The sequence below is a fragment of the Thamnophis sirtalis genome, unplaced genomic scaffold (assembly GCF_051295495.1).
Source record: "Thamnophis sirtalis isolate CommonGarterSnake01/CBP01778 unplaced genomic scaffold, rThaSir2_p1.2 scaffold_4, whole genome shotgun sequence".
NCBI lineage: Eukaryota > Metazoa > Chordata > Lepidosauria > Squamata > Natricidae > Thamnophis > Thamnophis sirtalis.
This window is the reverse complement of record NW_028261384.1, coordinates 107,835,984-107,861,519: the sequence shown is the minus strand read 5'-3', so window position 1 is coordinate 107,861,519 and position 25,536 is coordinate 107,835,984. Positions and strand designations below refer to the sequence as shown.

At 33.6% G+C, this 25,536-nt stretch overlaps 3 protein-coding genes and 1 pseudogene across 3 annotated transcripts; all 4 read right to left on the bottom strand.

Annotated features, from left to right (window-relative positions):
* Nucleotides 1–630: 630 nt before the first annotated feature.
* On the bottom strand, nucleotides 631–1,589 carry LOC148046055 (olfactory receptor 6B1-like; annotated as a pseudogene).
* A 2,927-nt stretch (nucleotides 1,590–4,516) lies between these two features.
* Nucleotides 4,517–5,473, bottom strand: LOC148046054 (olfactory receptor 1f45-like). Its single transcript, XM_087714463.1, has one exon. It carries the CDS (start codon nucleotides 5,471–5,473, stop codon nucleotides 4,517–4,519), a length of 957 nt encoding a protein of 318 aa, XP_087570589.1.
* A 5,028-nt stretch (nucleotides 5,474–10,501) lies between these two features.
* Nucleotides 10,502–11,458, bottom strand: LOC106539570 (olfactory receptor 11A1-like). Its single transcript, XM_014054380.2, has one exon. The coding sequence runs from the start codon at nucleotides 11,456–11,458 to the stop codon at nucleotides 10,502–10,504; it is 957 nt and encodes a 318-aa protein (XP_013909855.2).
* Nucleotides 11,459–16,042: 4,584 nt separating this feature from the next.
* On the bottom strand, nucleotides 16,043–16,978 carry LOC106539571 (olfactory receptor 1E16-like). Its single transcript, XM_014054381.2, has one exon. It carries the CDS (start codon nucleotides 16,883–16,885, stop codon nucleotides 16,043–16,045), a length of 843 nt encoding a protein of 280 aa, XP_013909856.2. The 5' UTR covers nucleotides 16,886–16,978.
* Nucleotides 16,979–25,536: the final 8,558 nt, after the last annotated feature.

The following is a 25,536-nucleotide window of genomic DNA, read 5'->3' as shown; positions in this document are numbered from 1 at the left end:
TCTGAGAGCCAAGGACATTGGGCCAGCACTTGGAGTGTTGTGATTGGAAGGCATCTCCAGTTGGGACGGTATATTGATTGGACCAGGTGATGGATGTGTGGATACAGGGAAAGGGATTTGGACTTTCTTTGGTGGGGGAAAACCTGGAAGCTCTCAGATTAGGGTTTTCCCAGATAGGCCAATATGCCATCTCTAATAAAATGGAACTTTCATGAACATTTATTCTTGGAGTCTTCTTTCATTGGGGGTGTTACTTGGAACCCTGACACAATGATTCTGGGCATTTACAAGTGTGTGTGCATGTGTGTCTGCGTGTGTGCATGTGTGTGTGTGTGTGCATGTGTGTGTAACTATTAAAAGACTAAAAAACATTTTAAGACAATAAAAGTACCAAAATATTCCAGATAAGAGCAAGATGCTTGGCTGTTAGCAATACATATTATATATTCCTGAAACAGTATTGTCTTGTAAAACCTCTTACATTACTGAAAAATTCCACTGTTGATTTGGTCCAAGATAGTCTTCCCTGATCATCATGAGGAGAAAAAGGAGCTGTTCTTGCCTCTGGTAACTTTGTCTGGTTTAGCAACTATATTTGAAATGCTTAGTACTGAAGAAGAAGGAAAGTCTTCAAACAACTCCTTCCAAAAATGTGCTCAATTTGCCCTGAACATTCCTAAAGGCTTTGTGAATTTCTTTATTTCATAAAGTGTAGATGAGTGGATTGGCCAGAGGAGTCAGGATTGTATAAAAAATGGAGAAGATTTTATTAAGCTGCCTCAAAGTGGGAGTGTGTGGTAACATATAGACAATTATAATTGTTCCATAAAAGAGACATACAACCATGAGGTGAGAGGAAAAGGTTTTTTGCCTTCCTATGGTGGATTAGATGCTTATGATGCTGGCAATGATACACATGTAAGAACTAACAGTAAGAAAAAATGGAGCTAGTGTAAAAATGAAGGTCAAGAGGACAACAATTATTTTAAGCAGGCTGGAATCACTGCTTTTTAAGTCCACTTTTTCAAGTGGACTTAAATCACAAAAAATAATGGTCTATTACATTCGGTCCACAAAAGGAAAACTGAGCTATAAGAAACACAGCAATCCTGTTAGCCATCAAACCATTTAGTCATGCCCCAGCTATAAGCTGGAAACAAAGATTTCTATTCATAACAGAAGCATATAATAAAGATCTACATATTGCCAAGTAACGGTCATAAGACATTGCTGCAAGGAGAAATGTTTCTATAGCTACACAACAGCCAAAGAAATAATATTGGGACAGGCATCCACTTACAGTAATAGGTTTTTTTTCCAGTTAACAAATTGCTCAACATTTTTGGCAAAATGGTTGAGGAATAGAAAGTCTCAAGACAGGACAGCTTCCCCAGAAAAAAGTACACAGGAGTGTGAAGTTGTTGGTCATTTGCAACTAATAAAATGATGGTGAGATTCCCAATTATTGTCACAAGATAAACCACCAGGAAGAGTAAGAAAAGAAAAGGCCACAACTCAATGTTATTCCCTAGACCCAAGAGGATGAATCTGGTGATGCTTGTCTCATTTTCTTTTTCTCAATTCAACATTTTTCCAAGTCGATGAATCTGAATGCTTAAACGCATAAAATATAATTATGAATCCAAACTTTCTTATAAAATATAGCTTGAGGTCCACATAAAATTGAATATCTCAACTAGAATGAAGGGCTCGTGAGGACTCCACATTTCTCCATTCATGATGAAATTGTGACAATGATTTGTGTAATAAGATGGCATCTTTTCATCCAATTTTCCTCACCTCTGCGTGATGACAAGTTCAGACTGGGGAAAAATTGAGAATTACAAGAAATATTCTGACAGTCTCTTTAACATTTGGGTCATCAAAAACCACCTGAAATAAAATGTAAAGCAAAGTATTTTGGAGTGTTTCCGAGGTGGGGCGTGGGAGGAGTCACTGATAGGGTATTGTCATGGGCCAATTGTAGTTTTTGCACATTATGTCAGGCTGGGTGGGTAGCCACCAGTTTGCCTGTACTGGAGAGAACCACCTCTGATGTATCTCAAAATCTAGTTAGATTTGCTTCTGATCTTCCAAATTGCTTCAAAATGCTGAAAGAGGCAATCTTCTACTCCAGATTTTTACCTTAATTATTTCTCCTAAGGATTTTTGTCTTATTCAGAATATATTATTTTGGAATAGCAGTTGAATTCTTTTTCAAGAAGTGTATTTTGAGAGTCTTTAAGATGGCATCCATTCATATATTGTAATAACTGACATATTGTAATTGATATAAAGTGTACATTTCTATCTCTGTGTGATTTTGCTCTTAATTGTCAAATAGGCAATTTTGGAGAGAATAGAGGCCTCCAATTTTGTGATAGTCCTTTCTTCTGATTCAGATACCTCTCCCTGGGGATCTGATGGCTGAATCATTGAAAGAACAGACCTCAAGTTACTGCTTATTTGTGTCAGTTTTGTCTTTAAGAAGACTACCATGATCTGGTGGTGGATGGGGTGATTGATCTGGGTTACAGGACCTGTACAAACCTCAACACTAAGTCTGGGGAGTTGGAATAGAATGAATTTGTCATCTTACCTGTAGCCAGAATCACTCTTCTGGTGTGACTAGATATGATTGCTCATATGTTTAGATAGGGTATATTAATCTTTTTAAGATACTAGTTATGCCATTGTTTCTTTGGAACCCGCCCTGAACTCCTAAACCTGGTTACTAGCTTGATGATGAAGGCCCTTCTAGTTTTGTGTTCTTCAGTCTTCACATAGATAAATCTCAGAAATCCATGGTCTACATTACAACTATGGGCCAGGTTCAACATGCATAGGTGATCATTGGTTGGACCTGATTTTTACCTCCAAACAGATCTGGTTGTGACAAGTATGATCTTCTCTTTCATATTTCAGTCAGATGTGGTGAAATTGGTGCTTCTGTTTCTACTGTGGAGACTATGAATATATGGTCAGAGGGAACTCAGTCAGAAACCTAAAGACATTTGACCAAGACATCAGCAAACACCTTCTGCAATTCTGGTTCAGGGAAATTACAATTTCCTCCTTCACAAGAGCAAGTAAGCAAGTAAGGAAAAATTAGATGGCTAAATCTGAATGACATATTAGGGGATTGAGAGATTGAGAGATTCTTCATTTATTCTAATTGCCAATACCATAGAGTGCAAGTAACCACAATTCTTCTGCCTCCAAGAAAAACATCCAAGTAGGGAGAGTGCAGCTGCTAGCTAAATATGCTACATTTTCAGGTGTATTCAGAGAGAAGGAGACTAGTTTCTACAACATGGAGACTATGATTATGCTACTGATTTTAAACCTGGGACAAAAATCCCAGCCAAATGACAATATCATTTGTTGATCAAGGAGCTGTTGGGTTGAAGGAATACTTAGACAGGGGCTTAGGGAGGGGCAATTTTCACCCTCTTTCTCTCATACAAACTATCTAAATGGAGATGCTTCTTACCTCTGGAATGCATTCCTTCCCTCTGCAAGCAAACAAACTCAAAGAATATTAAGGACTCCAGAGTTGAACTGTGAGCTTCATATATTTCCTTTTATTGGATTTTTTTTCAATACATATAATTCTATACATAATTATGTATAGTTATATAATTAGCTATAGAGGGCAGAACACGAAATAATGGATGGAAATTAATAAAGGAGAGAGGCAACCTTGAATTTAGGAGAAATTTCCTAACAATGAGGATAATTTACCAGTGGATTAGCTTACCTTCAGACATCAGTTCATTACTGGAGATTTTTAAGAAGAGACTGGACAGTCTCTAAAATGGTATGGGATCTCCTGCTTGAGCAGGATGCTGGAGTAGAAGACCTCCAAGGTCCCTTCCATCTCTATTCTGATTGAAATATTTTGATTTCTAAATGGAACAAGTTAATATAAAAAACAATGTAGCAATAATAATATAACAATAAAGCAAAGTCATTCAATCAATAATCATAATCATATGTTTTATAGTAGGAAGACTTTTTTAAAGGTCACAAACTTTGAGACAATTATCAAACACAATTTCAGTGAATCATTTATGAAAAGTTTCTTGAAACCCAAGGTATGGAAACACATTTAAAAATATATATTATAAAAAGCATAAAAATGAAAAGCAACGTCTACTTTCTGTGACAAGGAAAATCCAAAATATCAGCAACTCTTCAAATCAAATAAATACTCAAACTGTTGGAAGAAAAAAATAAGTTTATGAAAATAGCTAGGGAAAAAAGTAGTTTAGGTTTGGACTTATAAATAAAAAAAGATATTAAGAGTCATGAAGGATGATAAGATGGACAGCATATTAAATAGATGATAGAAAAATAAAATAAATGAAATAATTAAATTAAATTTTCTCCCCACCATGGACCCATCCAAATCCTCAAACAATACTGCTGAACCAAATAGCAGTACATTTTTGACACTAGATTTGCTTACCTTAAAAATTTGATCACCTAATAAACTGAAAATACTTTAACAGTTTCAAATGACACATATGCGATATACAATTTTATCACAAAGCCGCCTTAGAGCTTTGTGAATTTGTTTGTTTCTTAAAGCATAGATGAAGGGGTTGATCAAAGGAGTCATGACCGTATAGGTAATAGAGAATATTTTACTGAGAGGTCTAAGGGAGGGAGTGTCTGGCAATACATAGGCAATGATCAATGTGCCATAATAGAGGCAAACTACTATGAGATGAGAGGAGCAGGTTGAAAAGGCTTTCTGCCTTCCAGTTGTGGTCTGGATTTTAATGATGGCACATATGATACAGACATAAGAAATTAGAGTCAACAGAAATGGAGCAATGGTGAAAACAACAGCCATGAGAAAACCAAATAATTTAAGGAGACTTGTGTCAGTACAGGATAATTTCATCAATGGATGGAAGTCACAAAGATAATGGTCTATGACATTAGGCCCACAGAAGGATAACTGAGACACAACAAATATCAGGATTATATTAAATATTAAACTATTTATCCATATCCCAGCCATGAGCTGGAAGACAAATTTCTTAGTCATGATAGAAGCATAGACCAAAGGTCTACAAATGGCTGAGTAGCGATCATAAGACATAGCAGCCAAAAGATAGGTTTCTAGAGCTGCACAAATGCACAATAAATGATATTGTCCTAGGCATTCTTTCACACTAATGGTTCTTTTTCCACTCAGCATGTTGGTCAGCATTTTTGGCAAGAAGATAGAGCTATAGCAAGTGTCCAAACAAGACAATTTTGCCAGAAAGAAGTACATTGGTGTGTGAAGGTGTTGATCAGTCACAATAAGCAGAAATATGAGGAGGTTTCCAATTATTATCATCAGATAAATCACCAAGAAGAACCAGAAGAGGAAAAGTTGCAGCTGAGGAAGATTCCCCAAACCCAGAAGGATAAATTCTCTGATGTTTGTCTGGTTTCTTTCTTCCATATCCAACATCTTTTTCCATTAATAAAATCTCACATAAATTCTAGAATATATAACAAGAACACAGGTTCAAATGCAAAATTATAAAGTACTAACCCCCCCCCCCTTTCCAAAATAAAGAGGAATGGGAAGAAGAAGGAGAGAAGAGAATACCTTGAATTCTTCTAGAGAAGAATTCACCATTATTCCATTCAGATAGTGGAAATATTAGCTGAGATGATGTGATACAGGAGCAATTTTAGTCTTGGTAAAATTATTTGATCAAGAACAACAAATGAGAAAAGTTGCTCCAAGAATTAATTAACTTGCTTCAGGTTTTCCACTAGAGATGTTTTCAATCTGATACAGAGAACATATGGAAATTTTATTTTATTCATAAGAATGAAATACTGGAGCATTGTTACAGTTCATCATATCTTGACACACAGTTTATCTTTTAATTTAATATACAAAGAATTGGCAAGTAAACCACTGACATAATTTTGGAGTCTCCAGAATCCAATAACTATTTTCTCACATCTTCAGATAAAAATTCAACAAGTGCTCACAGTATTGTCTTCTATTTTTTTTCCTCTAATCCATCTTTTTAACCAAATCTAAATCACATCCTCACAATTTCACAATTAATGTAAGCAGTAGTCAAATTTCTGGCAGTAGTGAAATTGTCTTTCTAGCATTGTGAAAATTTTCTTCTGACATTCAAAGAACAAAAGAGATTTAAGATTTGCCATAATGTTTTCTATTGGCAAATGTTTTTTTTTCAATGTCAGGGCACTGAACAGATGCCTAGGCAACTGGTTCCTTTGGATCAAGAGGCAATAAGCACCCCAGTAAATAAAGATATTTTAAGCTTTATTATTACCATAGCTAAAGCAAACAGATTTAAAAGCATAATATAAAAAGTAAACATACCAAGCAAGATGACACTAAAATCTCTTGGAACCTGTCAGGAGCCCCTTAATAAAAGATATCCCAAGGATGGCTACTTTCCACAGTATTCAGTGCTAGGTTTTATGCAAAAGATCCCAATTACAACAGCAATCTGGCGGCGTTAATCAAAATATGGCACCATGACTTCATGGCCCTACTATGGCCATGAGACTGCAAGACCCAACTTGACTGAGATGCATATGATTCTGGAAATGGAAAGTTTGAGACTTTCATCATAAGAAAAGCTTTGCAGCTATGTGAAGATTTCCTTCTTTATTCAGTAAAAAAAAGTAGAGTTGCTCAGAATGAACTCTAAACTTCTAGACTTTTCATAATAAGAAGGAAAAAAATCAAAATATGTCAATAAACTCAGAGTTAAAATCCATATTACCAATACCCCTTCCCAGCCAGCAAGTTCCTCAAACTGTCTACATAGATTATATAAATATGGCAGAATATCTAGTGATCATCCAGGAATCATGAATACTTTTATGATGCTAGAAAAATGAGGATCATTCTATGTAGAGACAAGTGAGTCTTTACAGTCATAATGAAAATACTTTGCATTGACTCATTGGCGCCCGCGCGCGCACATACATACACACACACACATAATTTATATATAAACAATATGTAAACTGCATCTGCATCTGATTACTTTTTATTATTGCAATGGGATGTTCTTTATATTTTTCTCCAACTTGCCCACAAATAAGAATAGGTACTTCCTGTTCCTAATTTAATGATTTTATAATAATTCCTTGGTTAAAGTTAGACATATCTAACCTAATCATTAACCTAATCATTCCAAAGTGATTGGCTGCGTTTTAATTCCTACTTTATTTAACCTCTGTTAAAGCTCCCTACTAGACAGATTCTTCTTTCCAAGCTTCTGTCTTTCCAAGATTGCCAAGGTCAATAATCCACTTATTTTATATGCTGATGATGTGGCTCTATTTTCACAAAAAAATGTGGAAACTTTAGGCAAACACTGTCTCTCAAGAAACTCCAATAGATTTAACTAGACCATTGAGGGAAAGGGAACTGAGCAGGTAAAATGCTTCAAGATGGCAGAGGGGAGGGGAAGTAGTGTTCTAGTCTACAGATGCTTGAAAGATGCATATTGATCATACTGCTAAGCATAAAGGAGCTTAGCAGTTATGATATTATGTTTTGCTTTTTAAAAAAGTATTAGGAATTGCATGCTGCAGTTCTGAAATTTTTTATGTTAAAAGTAAATTAAAGCACATTAAAAGCACATTAAAATACATCCCTATATAAGGCAATCCTGAATCAATCAATTATTCAATAGTGAATGTTGATAGTAAACCATATTTAAAGTTGTTTCAATTCGTATTTATTGAAAAAAATTGTCTTCATAATTATAAAAGCGATATATCTGCCCCAAAGTACACCACCAAATGTTTTGTCAAAATCAGCTCAGATGAAAAAGTCCAAACCTGTTGGATGCATGAGAAGTGAAATGACTTTGCCCGATACACAACATATACTTTGTTTTAAAATGTTGTGTTGGGTAAATCACAGGCTTAAACCTAAAAGTAAACTACATACCATGACTTATAAACTATATCAGCTGACTTTCCAGATGAACTAAAATGAAATCATGATATACCTTACCAAGATTTATAAAACCAATCTGATTTTAGTGGAAAAAACTTTAGAAAAAAATTATCCTTACAAAATCTAAGTGTAATGTATTTGTTGCAAGTTAATGATTACGAGATCCAAAAAGTGAATACTGTTTTTGTTTCAAATTACCACTCAATTATTTGTATTCTAAAGAGAATTTAGAGAATTTCCCACATGAGTTGAAAATATTTCAAATAAGTTTTCATAAAATAATAATTATACCTAAGAGATTCATTGCTGCTTTTCTGATGTAATTTCACTATGAACCACAAAGGAAATCTTATGGTTGGTTTTTTTTTTTTTTTTTTGAGATTACTTATTGCCAAAAACTACTAATCCTTTAGGGGTTTTTTTGGGGTGGGGAATTCTTTTCTTCCTTTGAGTCAGTGTTTGCTCCTGGCAACTTCTTGGACAAGTCCATGCAGTTTCCTTAGCAAAGTTTACCTGCTTCCTAGGAGAAAAAGTGATTGGTTCAGAGACACCAGCTGACTTTGTTCCTAAAAGCAGAACTAGAACTCACAGACTTCTGGTTTATAGCCAAGTGCCTAATTACTACAGCAAGATGGTTGTCTTAATTCTGAGAACGATTAACCATCTTACAATATTATTTGTGCAAAATTAATCTATAACACTATGATTAGCAAGTTGAAAATTTTTGTTTAATGCTGTAAAAAGGCAAAAACTGTCAACACTGAATCTGCTTCAAAGGTGTGTTCCCACCGGTTTGGACCGGTTCAGCCAAGTAGGTAGTAATTCAGCCGGCCATGCCCCTGAACCAGTTCTATCACCAGTACCATAGACACTGCCATCTTGTTTGTTGCTTCTGCGCATGGGCAGAAACATTTTTTTTACTACTGTGCATATGCACAAAGCGCATTCCTGAATGAACCAGCAGTAACAGAAGCCAGAACCCACCACTGATCTGCTTCAAAAGATATATGGATGGCCTACAAATATGTTTTGTGCTACCAGCTGGTCTTGACTGTTAGTTCTATAATTCTATACATTACATTTTATTTTTTCTGGAATTTTTAAACAATTGAAAACATTATTTTTCTCCTTGATTTTTTTATTTAAATTAAGTGAAAATCAGCTATCAGTAGCAGTGGGTTAGGATGAGTGGTAAGGAGACATAATACACTGCAATTTCTAAGATGTATTATTGCATTCTGCCTAAATTTTATACATTGTGAGGTTGATTGCTACAAATCCTTAAAAATTAATGATGTCTTTTTGTCTTCCAAAAAGACAAAAAAATCCAACAACCCTGAGGTCTGAAGAATCTCACAACCTTCCCTTTTCTTTCTTTTTCTACTTTCATTTGTATTGGTTCTTATTGTTGTTTAAAATTATATATAATTTTATATATACAAATTAATCACCAAGAAGGAAATAGTTAAGTAGGACATATTTTGTGGTACCTGTCTCATTTGCTTTCTCTGCATCCAGCAATTTTGTCAGAACTTTATTCAGTGTACCACTTAAAATATAATGAAGAAATCATTTATCTGTATTTGTCCACTGAATGTTACAATGATAAATCCCAATTTTATTTTTAAAAAGTAACTTATTCCACCCAGAATCCAATGCCTTATCAAAAATCAATTACTATATTTTAGCATCTTTTTAGCCAATGAATTAAATTGTTGAAATGATTGGTATAAAAGGGAAACACTTCAGTTTTATACAATCTCTTTAATTCATTTTTGTCTTGGGAACTTCAAAAAATTAAAACTTCAAACAATGTTCTATTGATTAATATTTTCTAAAATTTGAAAATAATTATAGCCAACAAAATCAGCAAGAAATTTAATTTTACATTGTTTTTAATCACAGTTGTTATTGTAGGAAATTTACAACATTGTTTCCATATAATTCATCTGATTCCTCCATATCCCTTCTAAACTACTGTAAATAAGGTCACATCTACATGACAGATAAATTTAGAATTAGAATCAAGTTACAATGATTAATCAGAAGTTAAAATACAATTACATTCCTGATTAAGTTGTTGCATTTTCTCAATTAATTCATTTTGTTAAAAAAAGACAGTGTACAAAGTTTAACATATTGATATTACTTTTCTTTATAAAATGTGCAAAATGTACAGTAAAAGTCATTTTCACCACTTAATCACAGTTTTACAACCTTGACAAGCAAAACAAACAAACAGACCCAGAGATGTATAGTTGTGGCTGCAAAGACAGTAACTATTCCTAGTTTATAAAATATGTTCAACATTTTCACCAAAGGTAAAGAATCTCTTTGGACTATCCCTTTATGAGTGCTCCATGGAAGCTATGGAAATCTTGATCAGTGTGGTTGTCTATGAAGGCCATCTTCTGGAAGAGTTGCAGGCTTCCCTATGTATCTGGTTGCCCATTGGAAAAAACAGACTGCTGGAGTAGATAGACTGGGCATCTGATCCATCTGGGCATTATTTGTGTTCTTATCTTCTGCCTAAAAGCCTTCAAAAAAAGTTCTCAACTTATCAACAGTTCTTCTTAAAGCCTGGTGAACTTCTTTATTTCTTAAAGTATAGATGAGGGGATTGGCCAGAGGAGTCAGGATAGTATAAAAAATTGAAAAGATTTTATTGAGGTGCCTCAGAGTTGGGGTGTCTGGCAATATATAGACAATGATTAAAGTGCTGTAAAAAAGACAAACCACCATGAGATGAGAGGAACAGGTTGAAAAAGCTTTTTGCCTTCCAATAATAGATTGGATTTTTAGGATACTGCCTATGATACAAATGTAAGAACTGAAGGTCAAGAAAAATGGAGCAATAGTAAAAATGAAACTCAAGAGAAGAACAATGAGTTCAAATAAGCTAGGATCACTGCAAGACAGTTTTTTCAGAGGATTTAAATCACAAAAATAATGATCTATCACATTAGGTCCACAGAACGAAAAATGAGCTATTAGAAAGACAATAATGCTATTAGCCATAAAACCATTTATCCATGCTACAACTATAAGTTGGAAGCAAACTTCCTTATTCATTAGAGAAGTATAGAATAAAGGTCTACATATTGCCAAATAACGGTCATAGGACATTGCTGCAAGAAGAAATGTTTCTACACCCACACAAGAGCCAAATAAATAATATTGGAATAGACAGTTTCTCAGAGTAATAGTTCTGTCTCCACCTAATAAATCAGATAACATTTTTGGTAAGATAGTTGAAGAATAGAAAATCTCTACACAGGACAAATTCCCAAGGAAGAAATACATTGGGATATGAAGGTGTTGGTTAGTTGCAACTAATATAATAATGATGATGTTTCCAATTGATGTCACAAGATAAATCAGCAGGAAAATCAAGAACAGAAAAGGCTGCAGTTCAGCAGGATTCCCTAATCCTAAGAATAGGAATTTTGTGATGCCTGTCTCATTTCTGTTGTCTATATACAACATTTCTTTTGATTAATATGTATTTTACCCAAGTTAGAATATAATCAGGACATCATTCAGTAGTGTGCTCCACTAGATAAATTATAATTATGAAACCCCTCTTTATTATAAAAAGCAATCTTAGTCTTCACAGAATTGAAGGTCTTCTCTCAAAAATGAACCAGGAATTCTTTTCTCTGTGTCTTGGCTAAAAAGTGAAATTGGCAAAAGAAGGAAACATCTTTTCATCTGGTTTTATTCAGTATATGTGTTTGGAAGATATACCCTGGGAAAATAATGAGAATTACAGGGAACATTAAACATATATCAATTGTAGTTTAGACCTGTGCCATTTTTTGTGACAATGGTGATGATAGGAAAGATATTACTCTGTTTCTCTGTGATTGTCCCGAATGTCTACATCTCTAATCTATAAAAATATGAAAAATTATATTAACATAATGATAAATTAAGTACAACTAACAATAGGGAAAATGATTTTATGACAAAGAAACATATACAGAACTCGGAATAAGATGCTATTTCACCTAATTTAAATAGTGATACTGTCATTTTTCATAATGAAAGTATAATTAGCAAAAATGTTTTTGCTAAACCAGTGGTTATGGTGACAATATTTCCTTCACCACCATCATACTAAAATCATCATATTAAAAAATCTGCAGAAAATTATAATAAATGAACCATTAGAAAAGCTAATTTTGGAATAAAATTATATTTTCACACAAAAGAAACAACCAATAGAAATCATATTTATGAGTGGAGGATGATCATCAATTTAAGAAAGAGGATAAAATTATTAATAGTTGCTGATTATAAACAGTTTTGCTTATTGAAAAAGATCACTGCTTGAAAATATAAAGCAATCCAACTTGAATCTTCATAAGACTTTTTAATCATGCTTCTTGAATAAAGATGAAAAGAATATACTTCCTTAGTAAAATTGTGGGGGGGGAATCATACAATTGAAAGAGAAACCGGTTAGGAATCTTCTTTAAAGGTGGAAGGACTAAGCAATAAATTAAAATTAAATGAAAACTAAATCTTAATATTATTAAAGGGTACTTAGCTTTATTCAACATATTGTGTTAAAGGGTTCCATTTGAGGAATATACTACTTGACAGAAACACCTTACCAGGACTGCTGAAATAGTGGACACTGAAAGTAGAATATTCAGTTACAGAAGATATCATCAATTCTACACTTTTTTCTGGAAGGCATAAATTAATAAACCTGAATTGATACAACGAATATTGACACAACCAGCAATTATTTGATATTAAGTGTGCTCACTTAACACTACAAAGATTCATTAAATCTTCAGAAATACCACCATGTCATCCCCACAATAACAAAGATGTTTTGTTTAGAATATTTTTTAATCCTTGCCTATTGTCATTAAAAACATAAATATAAGAAGACTATATCCTTGGCTAGCATTTGGGTCTGCCTTACTTGATATTTATGGGAATCTTACTTCAGCATCATCTTTGTCCTTTTTCAAACATAGTGACTGAGTCAGTTCTTCATATTTCACTGCAGTACTTATTTCAATGATTTTGCTGACATGCATTGATGCTTCTGCTAGTTAATAACCATTTGCAGATAAAATATGGTGAAGACAACTTTTCAATAGTAAAATTGTGTAAATACTATTAAAAGTTTGTAAAGCAATAGCAATAGCACTTAAACTTATCTACCTTTTTACAGTGCTTTGTAGACCTCTCTAAGTGGTTTACAGTATTAGCATATTGGAAGGAGGATGGAAGGCTGAGTGAATCTTGAGCCTAATCAGATTTAAACTGCCAAATTGCATGATTGATTCTATCACTGTAAGTAGAGTACTGATTTGGGTGTGATCTGCTAACCAGGAAGATATTTGTATTCGTATTCAGCTCTTGCAATATGTTTTTATAGCCAACCACATTGTTTAATTTATCAAAATTGTCATTCTTTCTTCCTTTTATTTTGCTTATTAAGTAAGTTAAATTAATTATTCAATGTATATATGCCTGAATGTATGTGCATAAATGTTCTAGTTGATAACCATAATTGTTGATAAGAGTCCTGTCCTCTTGTTATTAGCCCTTCTACAAAACATATTGCTTTGTATGAGAAATTGAATCTACTCTTGCACAAACTAGCAGCTCAGACTAAACTAAATATGGAAACTAATTGCAACAGATTTATGTTTCTTGTTAATACAACAAGTAGTCATTTCCTTTCTTAGGATGGTGTTTCTAAAGTGTAATTACTCTAGTGTAACATGAATATATTCTTGATTTATCATATATATATATGTTATATTTATGCTGATATATATATCAGATAAAGTAGTTATATGAATTGAATAAATGATAAATAAATAAATCCCCCAAACTGAACATTTATATCCATTCAAGGATAGCACCAAATATTTTTCTAGACATCAGTAAAGGAAACAACTTCTCTTTTGTTTAATGTAGTCTAGTCTGGCTTTATTTAATACATAATTGCTTTATTTCTTTTAAAATTATTTGCTAAATTAAAGCAGTGGCTGGGTTCCTATATAAGAGTAAACTATAAACTACTGTAATTCCCCAGATGAAGTGGAAATAAAGTGATATTATGATATAAATTTATAGTACTTACTAAGATTTATGAAGCCAACAAATGTTTTAGTGCAAAAGAACATTAGAAGAGTACTATCTTTCCAAAATCCATGCTACTGTCTAAAATTAATTAGTAGCAAATTGCTTAATTTATTGATGTACCAAAAAATCAATACTGTTTTTTTCCCACCCCCCACCCCCCACCCAATTACTACTCCAGGCGAGCTAGAGCATTTTCTGCTTTGAGATTAAGTTATTTCTAAAATAACATTTGATAAAATTTAAAATAATTAACCCTGGGAGATCTGATGCTGCTTTTCTGCTTATCTGATGCAATTTGATTATGAACCAAAAAGGAGTCTAGGGATTTCTCTTGAATTCAGAGCATTCTAATTGTAAAGAATGGTTAACTCCTTTGCAATATTATTTGAGCAATTCATCCTGAGAATCCAAAGGCTCACATTTATGTACTAGTAGTAAAACTAATGTACACCTTTTTTATTGCTAGCATTCTGAAAAATTTACTTTATTTCTAATTTCAAGAAAAGGCAGGACCTACAGACTTTGCATGTGCTTCAAAGGTCAGATGGGTTGCTTTAAGATATATTTTTAGTGATATCACCAGGTCCTGATTATTAGTTTGCATAAGTCCAAACTGGGGTTACATTTATCACAGGAATTCAAGGAAATACAAATGTGAAAATACATTGTGGTTTACAAAGAATTGTCATAAGGGGTAAGCACTTTGTACAAATAATACATTTGCAGTACATACTGAAAAATCTTCCACTAACTAAACAAATTAAACTTCCTTTATACATCTTGTCAAACTGGCAAACTCAAGCAACAGTTATTGTATTTATTTTTTTCACAATTTTTTCACAGGTTTTCGGATAATAAACCCAATTGGGATTTTGAGTGCATGCACTAAAATAAATCCCAAAATAAGCCCTTGCTGAAAATATTGCAACAGAGCAGCAGTCATGAGATGACCATGCTTGCCACCTCCTGCATCTCAAAAATAATAAAGGCCAAGTGCTTATTTTGGGGGTTGAAAGAAAATAAGATCCTGTGTTATTTTCAGGGAAACATGTAATATTTTAGGCATATATAACAATAGAATAAAATCAATCAAAATAAATAATCATTGTAAAACACATAATAGTTTTTTTCTTTTTGATTATTTTATTAAAATTATATTAGGTAAAACTAACAAATAAACCTACTATGTGTGTGTGTGTGTGTGTTTGTGTGTGTGTATGTATGTGTGTGTGTATATATATATCTATATATCTATATATCTATATCTATCTATCTATCTATATCTATCTATCTATCTATCTATCTCTCTCTCTCTCTCTCTCTCTCTATCTATCTATCTATCTATCTATCTATATATATATATATATATATATAGTTGTGTTTGTGCTGATAAATAATATATATATATATATATATATATATATATATATATATATATATATATATATATATATATATATATATATAATGTTTTTCTATAGTATTTTTCTGTGCTTTTTAAAGAAAAGACTTTAAAGTGAGGCAATTCTCATTTTCAATTTAAACACAACTTCAGTAATTAATTTATTTAATTTATAAGTTATATGAAAAGTCTAAAAGTATACAGCAAAGTGAATTCATTAAATATTGTAGATAAAAATAAACTATGCAGAGAAATATCCAAATTCTGCTGAATGGGGGAATAGCAACAACTTTCAAATCTGTTTTAAAAGAAATCATTGAAAGTAATGACCATATGATAAGAAAGAGTTAGGTCAAGGTCAGATAAAGCTGGAGAAGATGAAATGTAAGTTGCATTTGGACTTTGTCATGAAGCAAATTAAACTCTTTCAACCATGGTCCAAGCTCAAACTCTTAGGCAATTCTAATGAACAGAATAGCAGTTCATTACTGACAACTGATTGCTAAGTATTTGTTAAAATTTGATTGCCAAAGAATTGAAAAGCGTCAGTATCAAGTGACAAATGACAAAAAAACAATCACTTTCCCAAAATTTCGTCTTAATGCTTTATGAACTTCTTTGTTTCTCAAAGTGTAGATAAGAGGGTTAACTAGAGGAGTCATGACTGTGTAGAAAATGGAAATGATTTTATTGAGGTATCTTAGGGTAGGGGTGTCTGGCAATGCATAGGCAATGAATAATGTGCCATAAAAGAGACAAACTACCATGAGATGAGATGAACATGTTGAAAAGGCTTTATGCCTTCCTGTAGTGGATTTGATATTTATGATGGTGACGATGATGCAAATGTAAGAAGTGAGGGTCAACAGGAATGGGGGAATTGTGAAAACAATGGTCATGCAAAAAGTAAAGCGTTCGAAGAGACTTGTGTCACTACAAGAGAGTTTCATCAGTGGATATAAATCACAAAAGTAATGATCTATGACATTAGGCCCACAAAAGGTTAATTGAGCCACAACAGTTACAAGAATGACATTAAATATCAAACTGTTTATGCCTATTGCAACCATGAGACGGAAACAGAATCTGCTGTTCATAATAGAAGCATACTGTAAAGGTCTACAAATTGCCAAATAGCGATCATAAGACATTGCAGCTAAAAGGTATGTTTCTATTGATGCACAAATGCAGAAGAAATGATATTGGGCTAGGCATCCAGTCACACTAATGGTTCTCTCTCCAGTCAGCAAATTGGTCAACATTTTGGGCAAGAAATTAAAGCTGTAGCAAGTATCCAGGCAAGATAAATTTGACAGGAAGAAATACATTGGGGTGTGAAGATGTCTGTCGGCCACAACTAGCAGAAATATGAGGAGGTTCCCAAATATTGTCATCAGATAAATCACCAAGAAGAACCAGAAAAGAAAAGGTTGCACTTCGGGAAGATTTCCAAAACCAAGAAGGATAAATTCTCTGATACTTGATTGGTTTTCCTTTTCTATCCCCAGCATTTCCATTTAATGAAATATCACATAAGTTCTAGAATATATACAAGAAAGGGGAAAGTTCAAATGTGAAATTATAAAGCACCCATTCAAGTCTTCAATAATGTGAAAAGGAGACAAATACCCTGTAGGTGAGTGATGTTCACTATTATTCTCATCAGAGAACAGGGAGATTAGCTCTAATATGATGTGCCTGAAAGGAAGAAAGTTACCCCTTGTCCTCATATCTGCTATGTAGTGGAGATGAGGCATTCAAGTTATATTACAATATACGTTATGCACATTTCTCTTTTTTATCTATTTCCTGTTGTTTTCCACATGCTTCTTTATGATTTTTCTAAATGAAGTAAGTATCTGTGCCTTCAGTTTTTGGGGGAATGGTTTGCCATAGCTTTCTTTCTAGGGCTGAAAGAGGACAACTGAATCATGCTCACCCAGTTTGCTTTGTGCCTAAAGCAAAACTAGAACTCAAAATCTATTCACACTTACATGTTTTAGTCTGATACCTTATCCAATACACTGAGTCACTTAAATAAAACAGATAAATCTGCAGTATTAGATCACTTTCTTTGAAAACTATGTGAAATTCTCAAAACTTTTAGCTCCTTATGTACAAATTGACTATGCTTGAATATCAGGTTATCGCTCAATATCCCATACTGCATTCATTGTTTTAAATAAAGCTTTTTGAAAATGAAATTGCTCTTGGAATCAATCAGAAGATAAATAACTGGTGAGGACAGTACTTGAAGAAAGTTGAATCTTAATCTTAACACATTCTTGTACAAGAGTTGTTGTCAATTTGTCTGTAATATTGAGTACATTGTAATTATATTTGTTTGATTGTATAAGTTTGAAATACAGTGCAACACAGTCACAGTTCTTGTGAAATCAAGAATGAAATAATTTTGGTTTCCACATATTTTTATCTCAAAATATAAAATATAGAACATGTAATTTTGGAGTCACTAGCTTACAATATAGTCTTCTGGAACTTGAAATAAAAGTCAATTAAGTACACAAATATTGTCTTTATTTCTCTAGCCTACCCTTAAAACATCTATTCTACATCCTTGGCACTTGAAGTCTTTATGTAGAACAATTAAATACCTGTAAACAGAAAAAATAATAATCTGCATCCTCACAATTTCTCATAGTTTATGTAAATAGTGGTCTCGAGAAGCAAATATATTATTTCATGAAGAAGAAATGTATTCCTTAGACAGGACTAAATTAACCTCTACAAACTGTTTTACTCAAAAAAATCAAACATTCACACTAAAATATTTTTAAGTCACTGTGAGATAATGTAATACCTCTTTGCAAGCATCCAAATGTTTAACTTCCCCAAAGAATAATGCCAAATATTTCACCATAATTCACCTTGGAGAAAAAGAGTCCAAACTCACTTGATTAAACTAGCCCACTAGGTCAAGGCTAAACCACAGATTCCCTTTGTATAATGCAAGTGACTGGTTTCCATTTAAGATGTTCACAGTTGAGTAACTCACAGGAGCTATACGGATACCTAGGAGCAAACTATAAATTATGCTTTGTGATCTACATACACTAGGTTCTCAGATTAGTCTGAGTTAAAATGACATAATGATATTATTTACTACATTCTATGAAGCTTGTCTATATTTTAATATAAAAGAATATCAGAAAAAGAACATCTTTCCTCTGAAATCTAGGAGAATGTCTGAAGCAGACATTTATCTTCAGCAAGATATTGGTTTCTTTAAAACACATCCCATTGAGTCAATATATTTTTCCTCCTTATTACAGCTCAAAAATCTGCCCTGTAGGTAAGTTGAAATATTTTGTGCTATGAGATGGAAATATTTCTAAAATAGATGTGTTTTTTTAAATGCAATAATTAATCCCAAAAGATTCTTTCCTACTTTTCTGATGCAATTCATTTGTAAATCCCCAAAGACTGTTGTGTTGTTAACAACTTGCTAATTCTGAAGACTTATTAACTCATTTGTGTTACTACTTGGGCAATGTATACTGAGAATCCATAAGGCCACATTCTTGTTTTATAATGAACTTTTGTATCTTCCATTGTTAAAAGTTGAACAGTCCTTCTTATCCTTAACCCTAGAAAAAGCAACAATTGAAGAGACTAAATTTCCTTCAAGGATCAGGAGCAAAAATTATTTTTGCTACCTGCAGGTTTCCTATTACTCCAAGCATTATATTTTATTTTTCTCTTAGAATATTCAGCAATTTCCTTATTTCTGGTATTTATGGCTTTTATGATGTTTCCTCCACTCAATTTGGACTTTAATATCTTATGAATTCGATGAATGTACTTGGCTGAAGTTAATTCCTTGACTTTATTATGCATTAAGTCAGAGGCCTCTATAATCTCTAAGAACTTATAGCCTTCTTCTGGATTATTATTATTATTATTATTATTATTATTATTATTATTATTATTATTATTATTATTATTATTATTATTATTATTATTATTACACAATTGTATCACAGCGGCCAGTTGTTTCGCCGGATTTGGCATTGGTTACTAGTCGGGCCCCACCCAGGGGCCTAGGACGTTGTAACGTATTTTCGTAATATGCATGCAGATCCAAGCAGTGCGGCTTTTTGCATTTGACTGATGGTGATTTTGTCAATTTTTAACTGTTTTAAATGTAATTCCAGTGCTTTTGGAATAGCACCCAGTGTGCCAATTACCACTGGAATTACCACTGCTGGTTTGTGCCATAGTCGTTGAATTTCGATTTTTAAGTCCTGGTATCTTGCGATTTTTTCATGTTCCTTCTCGGCGACCCTGCTATCACCTGGTATTGCGATGTCTATGATTGTGACCTTATTTTTCTCAATCAGTGTGATGTCTGGTGTATTATGCGCCAGTATTTTGTCGGTTTGTATACGGAAATCCCACAAGATCTTGACCATCTGATTTTCGGTGACTTTTTCAGGCTGATGTTCCCACCAGTTTTTTGCTGTTTTGATATTATAATTTTTGCACAAATTCCAATGGATCATTTGTGCTACTGAATTGTGCCGCAATTTATAATCAGTCTGCTCGGTTTTTTTACAGCAGCTGAGTATGTGATCAACAGTTTCATCAGCTTCTTTGCAAAGTCTGCATTTGGCATCATCAGAGGATTTTTCAATTTTGGCCTTAATGGCATTTGTGCGGATAGCTTATTCTTGCGCAGCCAGGATTAGTGACTCTGTTTCTTTCTTTAATGTACCTGTTGTTAACCATAACCAAGTTTGTTCACTGTCCACTTTATCTTTTATTTTTTCTAGAAATTGGCCATGCAGTGCTTTGTTCTGCCAACTCTCCATTCTTGATTTTATCACATCTTTTCTGTATTCTTGTTTCGTCTGTTGGGCCTTCGGTAGATTTTTGTTCTTTACTTCGATTAATAGATGTTCTTGATTTTCTTTTAAATAATCAGCCAGTCCATGTTTTTCTTCTTCAACTGTTTGCTTCACTTGTAATAATCCTCTGCCACCTGATTTTCGGGGCAGATATAGTCTATCAGTATCACCACGTGGATGTAAACTGTAGTGCATTGTCATTAGTTTCCTGGTTTTTCGGTCCAAAAGGTCCAAATCAGCTTGTGTCCAGTTAACTATACCAGCTGTGTATCTTATAACTGGTATTGCCCAGGTATTTATGGCCTTGATTGTATTTCCACCATTCAATTTAGATTTTAAAATTTTCCTAACTCTGTTGGTGTACTCTCGCCTGACAATAGTTTTTACTTCTCCATGCTTGATGTTATCCAACTGCAGAATGCCTAAGTATTTGTAGGCTTCATTTTCTTTGCATTTAATTAATTGGCCATTGGGCATTTCAATTCCCTCACATGCAGTGATTTTGCCCCTTTTTATGGATACAGTGGCGCATTTTTCCATGCCAAACTGCATTGAAATATCGGTGCTGAATACTCGGACTGTGTTTGTCAATGATTGGATTTCTATTTCTGACATTCCATAGAGTTTCAAATCATCCATATATAGTAAATGCGAAATTTTTTCAGCTTCTCTGGCTGTTTGGTAGCCTAATTTCATTTTTAGTGGGATCATTGCGATGATGAAGAGAAGAGGTGAAAGTGAATCACCCTGGAAAATTCCTCGCTTGATATTAACCATTCCGTAGATCTCATTCCCTACTGCCAACTCAGTTCTCCATTGTTTCATTGCCTTTTCAGTAAAGGATGTAATATTTTTGCTAATGCCAGTTGTTTCTAAGCATTTTATGAACCAACTATGTGGCAATGAGTCAAATGCCTTTTTGTAATCAATATCAATATTCCATATTCAAGTTTGTTTTTCTGTTCTTACAATTTTCTAATATCATTTTATCAATTAGAAGCTGATCTTTTGTGCCCCTGCTCCTTCTTTTGTTGCCTTTTTGCTCTACTGGCAAGATGTTGTTTGTTTCCAAATAATCCATCATGTTATCTGCAATAATGCCTGTGAGTAATTTGAAGGTTGTTGGCAAGCATGTTATTGGTCTGTAGTTTTCAGGTGTTGTTCCTTTAGTTGGATCTTTCTGAATCAAGTATGTTTTTCCAGTTGTCAACCATTCATCAATTTGGCCCTTTTGTAAAATTTCATTCAGTTGCCTGGCCAATATTGCATGTAAACTGGTCAGATATTTGAGCCAGAAACCATGTAATTGGTCCTTTCCAGGTGATGTCCAATTCTTTACATTTTTAACTCGAATTTTTGACCATCTCAGTTGTTATTTCTAATACTTGCATTTGTTTGTTGCCAATGCTTTTCTCAAAGTCATGTATCCACTTTGCCTCCTTGTTGTAGTCCTTTGCATTTTCCCACAATTCTTTCCAGAATTCAACTGTGGCCTGTTTTTCGGGTTTTTCACTTTTGGTGTCACCATTCACATTAAGACTTTGATAAAAACGCCGTTGGTCTGATCAAAATTGCTGATTTTGTTTATATTGGATGATTCGTGCCTCATATCTTTCAATTTTTCTAGCTGTTGCTGTTATCTGCTGTTTTACAATCTCTACAGCTTCATTGATGTTTCTTGTATCCAATCTATATCTTCTATTTAGGCGATCTATGATTTTGTTGTTTTTAAGCCGTTGCTCATGCATGTTTTTTAAGTTACTAGCATCTGCCCTTAATTTTTTGATTTTTTTGTTCTAAACGGATTTTCCACTTTGGCTTTGATGCTTTTTCTGTTGTGTGACTAGGTATTTTAATTTTAATGCCTAGTTCATTAATGACTATTACAGCTGCGCTGTACATTAACTGGTTTGTTTCCAAGATGGATCCCGGTTCAATTGTTGAAAACACTGCATTAACCATTTTCATGATAGGGGCCAAAATTTTCTTAGGCACAGTTTTTAGTGATGGTAAATGTTGCCTTTCCTCATTAAGCAGAAAATGCTCCATGATCTTATCCTTCAATTCTTTTTGTTTTTGAGTTAGTTCATCAGTTGGTTCAGTGATAACTGGTTCTAGTGGTGATGATGTTATTTCCTCCCCGAGAGCTTCTTCTGGGAGTTCTACTATAATGTCTTTAGTTGTGTCTTGAATATCAGTTATTTCTGCTTGTGATATTGTTTTTTGGGTTTTGCAATTTGCCTGAATTTCCTCATGTTCAACTTCACTAAACACTTTATTCCGTATAATAAATCGCCTTTGATCTGCTAGTCGTTGTTCACTAACATTTGAATCTGGATATTGTTGTTTCCATAATTCATACATTCGCTTTAAATAGCCTCTTTTTTCTGGCACTGAGTTGTAGTAGCAGGCCATTATGGCACGGTTTTTATCTGCACTATATTTTTGTCGTTTTGTTGGCTGGTCCACTTGTAGCCCACTTGTCGACGGATGTCCAGGGACCCCAACATCCACCGCGGCCCTTGTTAACCCGTGCGACGACCGATGCGGTATAGAATTCTTATTTGTTTTTTTCACCATATTGTATGGCACAGTGGCACATTTTTCCATGCCAAACTGCATTGAAATATCGGTGCTGAATACTCGGACTATGTTTGTCAATGATTGGATTTCTATTTCTGACTTTCCATAGAGTTTCAATCATCATCATCATCATCATCATCATCATCATCATCATCATCATCATCATCATCTTGTTAATCTATGGTTTGATTCACAGCCCTTGGGTTCTGGTTGGTAGCTCAACAGCTCGAGTCCTACCCAGGACCTAGGAAGTGTTAAGGTAACATCAGAGGATATAAGCTGTTCCAAGTAGGGTGTTTTTTGTAGAATCAGAATGTTCAAGTCTGGTAAATTTAGAATTTCCAAATAGCAAGGTAGCCCTTTAGGTATTGATCCAAGGGCTCCAATTACAATCAGGACAACATATGATTTTTGCATGTACACTGAGAGTTTCTGCACTGGAGTCAAATTCTTTTTGTGTCTAATAACTTAGCTAAATAAAGTTCTGTTCTATTCTATTCTGTTCTATTCTATTTTATTCTATGACCCATTTTTTTCTTAGAAATCTTATTCCTATCCAAAAATGGACTATAAATTAAAATTTCAACAACTATTAACTTATAAAGTTACTACCTTAAAAGATTAGCTAGAGAATAATGTAAAATTCAAGTGAACCACAAAATCACATCCATGTCATCTAAAATTTTCTATATTTATCTACTAAAATGTATAGTGACATTTAATATCTAAAAATTTCTTATTGAACAATAAAATTAGATGTTCTGAATAACAGTATTTTGAAAATATCATACTTGAGCTATGGCAAAAAAGATCAATATACATTCAAAAAAATATCTCTATGCCTTATGGTAAATTGTGTCTTCAAGAAACTGTTAATTCTCACCAGTGGTGCGTTCCAGATTCCAGTGCAACCAGTATGGTGTAACGGGGCCTGGTGCCCATCATGTGAATGCCTGAAGCACACTCGCACATGGGCACTGTGTGCTCATGCATCCTTACCTCCTGCAATGCTCCGTGACCCCTCACGATGCTCCAGCTGCTCGGCAGAGCATCCTGCATGCACGGTATGCACCATGTATAGATATGCTTAAGAGCTCAAATACAGGTAAGGAGGGCAGGTGGGGAATCCCTCTGGACCACCATATCAGAATGGCACCTGGTGCTCCCAGATGGTACCAGTACATCCGTACCAGGGCGTACTTCCTGCAACAACCACTGATTCTCACACTTTGAATTGTCCTTCTATTGATGAAGAGGCAAGGACAGATGAAAGGGTTATGTTATTTCTTATGTTCATTATGTTCAATTCATTATGTAAAATTTAAATCACTTTTTTTTAAAAAAATGGAGACAATTATGCAATTGTCTGCAAGAGTTAGATAACTCTTATAGATAGAAGATTGATATAAATAGATAGATGATAAACAGATCATAGGTAGGTAGGTAGGTAGGTAGGTAGGTAGGTAGGTAGGTAGGTAGGTAGGTAGATGATAGGTAGATGATAGGTAGATGATAGATAGATAGATAGATAGATAGATAGATAGATAGATAGATAGATAGATAGATAGATAGATAGATAGATAGATAGATAGATAGATAGATAGATAGATAGAAAGATAGATAGATAGATAGATAGATAGATAGATAGATAGATAGATAGATAGATAGATAGATAGATAGATAGATAGATAGATAGATAGATATAAATAGAAGTTTTGCTTTATTTTCTTGATGTTTTAGTTTAGTTTATTTAATTTAGTGCAAAGTTCCCTAGAGTGAGAGATGTAGTTGCTGTTGTTTCCTGTGAACTGTTCAGATCTCTTAGAGGAGTGATTTTCAGATAGATGTCATCTAATTAATCACTGGCTTAAGCTGGCCCTTACTGCAGATTGTGTATTTCTGGACATGGGGTTAATGTTGGTATTATCTATTAATTATGACTCAACATATACTATTTATACTATCTGCACCATTTATTATTCTAGTCATTTTAGTCAAGGCTGCTGGTTTGTATGGTTTGTATGATTTATGGAATGGGTCGCCAAATTAAATTATTTGAATTATTGCAGGCAGAATCATTTATCTTGAAAGAGTCGAAACTGGTATGGAACAATCAGTTTTATCTATAGAATCATCTACATTGTCCCTCTTTAATAAGCACAAGGTTGGAAACTAGAAATTTGATAGTTGCACAAATATGTATTTGCGTGAAAATGACCCCATATTTTTATTTAAACTTTGAAGGCAGTATCCAAAATTAAGCACTTTTAGATACCCACCTTGTCCTGCTGAACCTCTTGGAACATCATACTTTTCTAAGATCATCATGATCCTTGATGATCATGCTATCAGCACTATGCATTTAAAACAAAAATCATGTTGCTCTAATTCAATTTACTGAATTTACATCTTTATCAAATTTCAAAATCAAACATTAAAATATAAACTAAAATGAAAGGAAAGTGAATAATAAAACAAATGCTATGAAATAAATTTTATTCAATTTACATCAAAATTTGATAATAAAAATGTATTGTTCAAAAAAAAATATCAGTATGTATTTATTAAATTTAAATGCTGACCATTCCATTATT

Coding starts and splice junctions, on each gene's coding strand:
- LOC148046054 (XM_087714463.1), bottom strand. CDS start 5,473: ATGTTGGATATGGAAGAAAGAAACCAGACAAACATCAGAGAATTTATC.
- LOC106539570 (XM_014054380.2), bottom strand. CDS start 11,458: ATGTTGTATATAGACAACAGAAATGAGACAGGCATCACAAAATTCCTA.
- LOC106539571 (XM_014054381.2), bottom strand. CDS start 16,885: ATGACAATATTTGGGAACCTCCTCATATTTCTGCTAGTTGTGGCCGAC.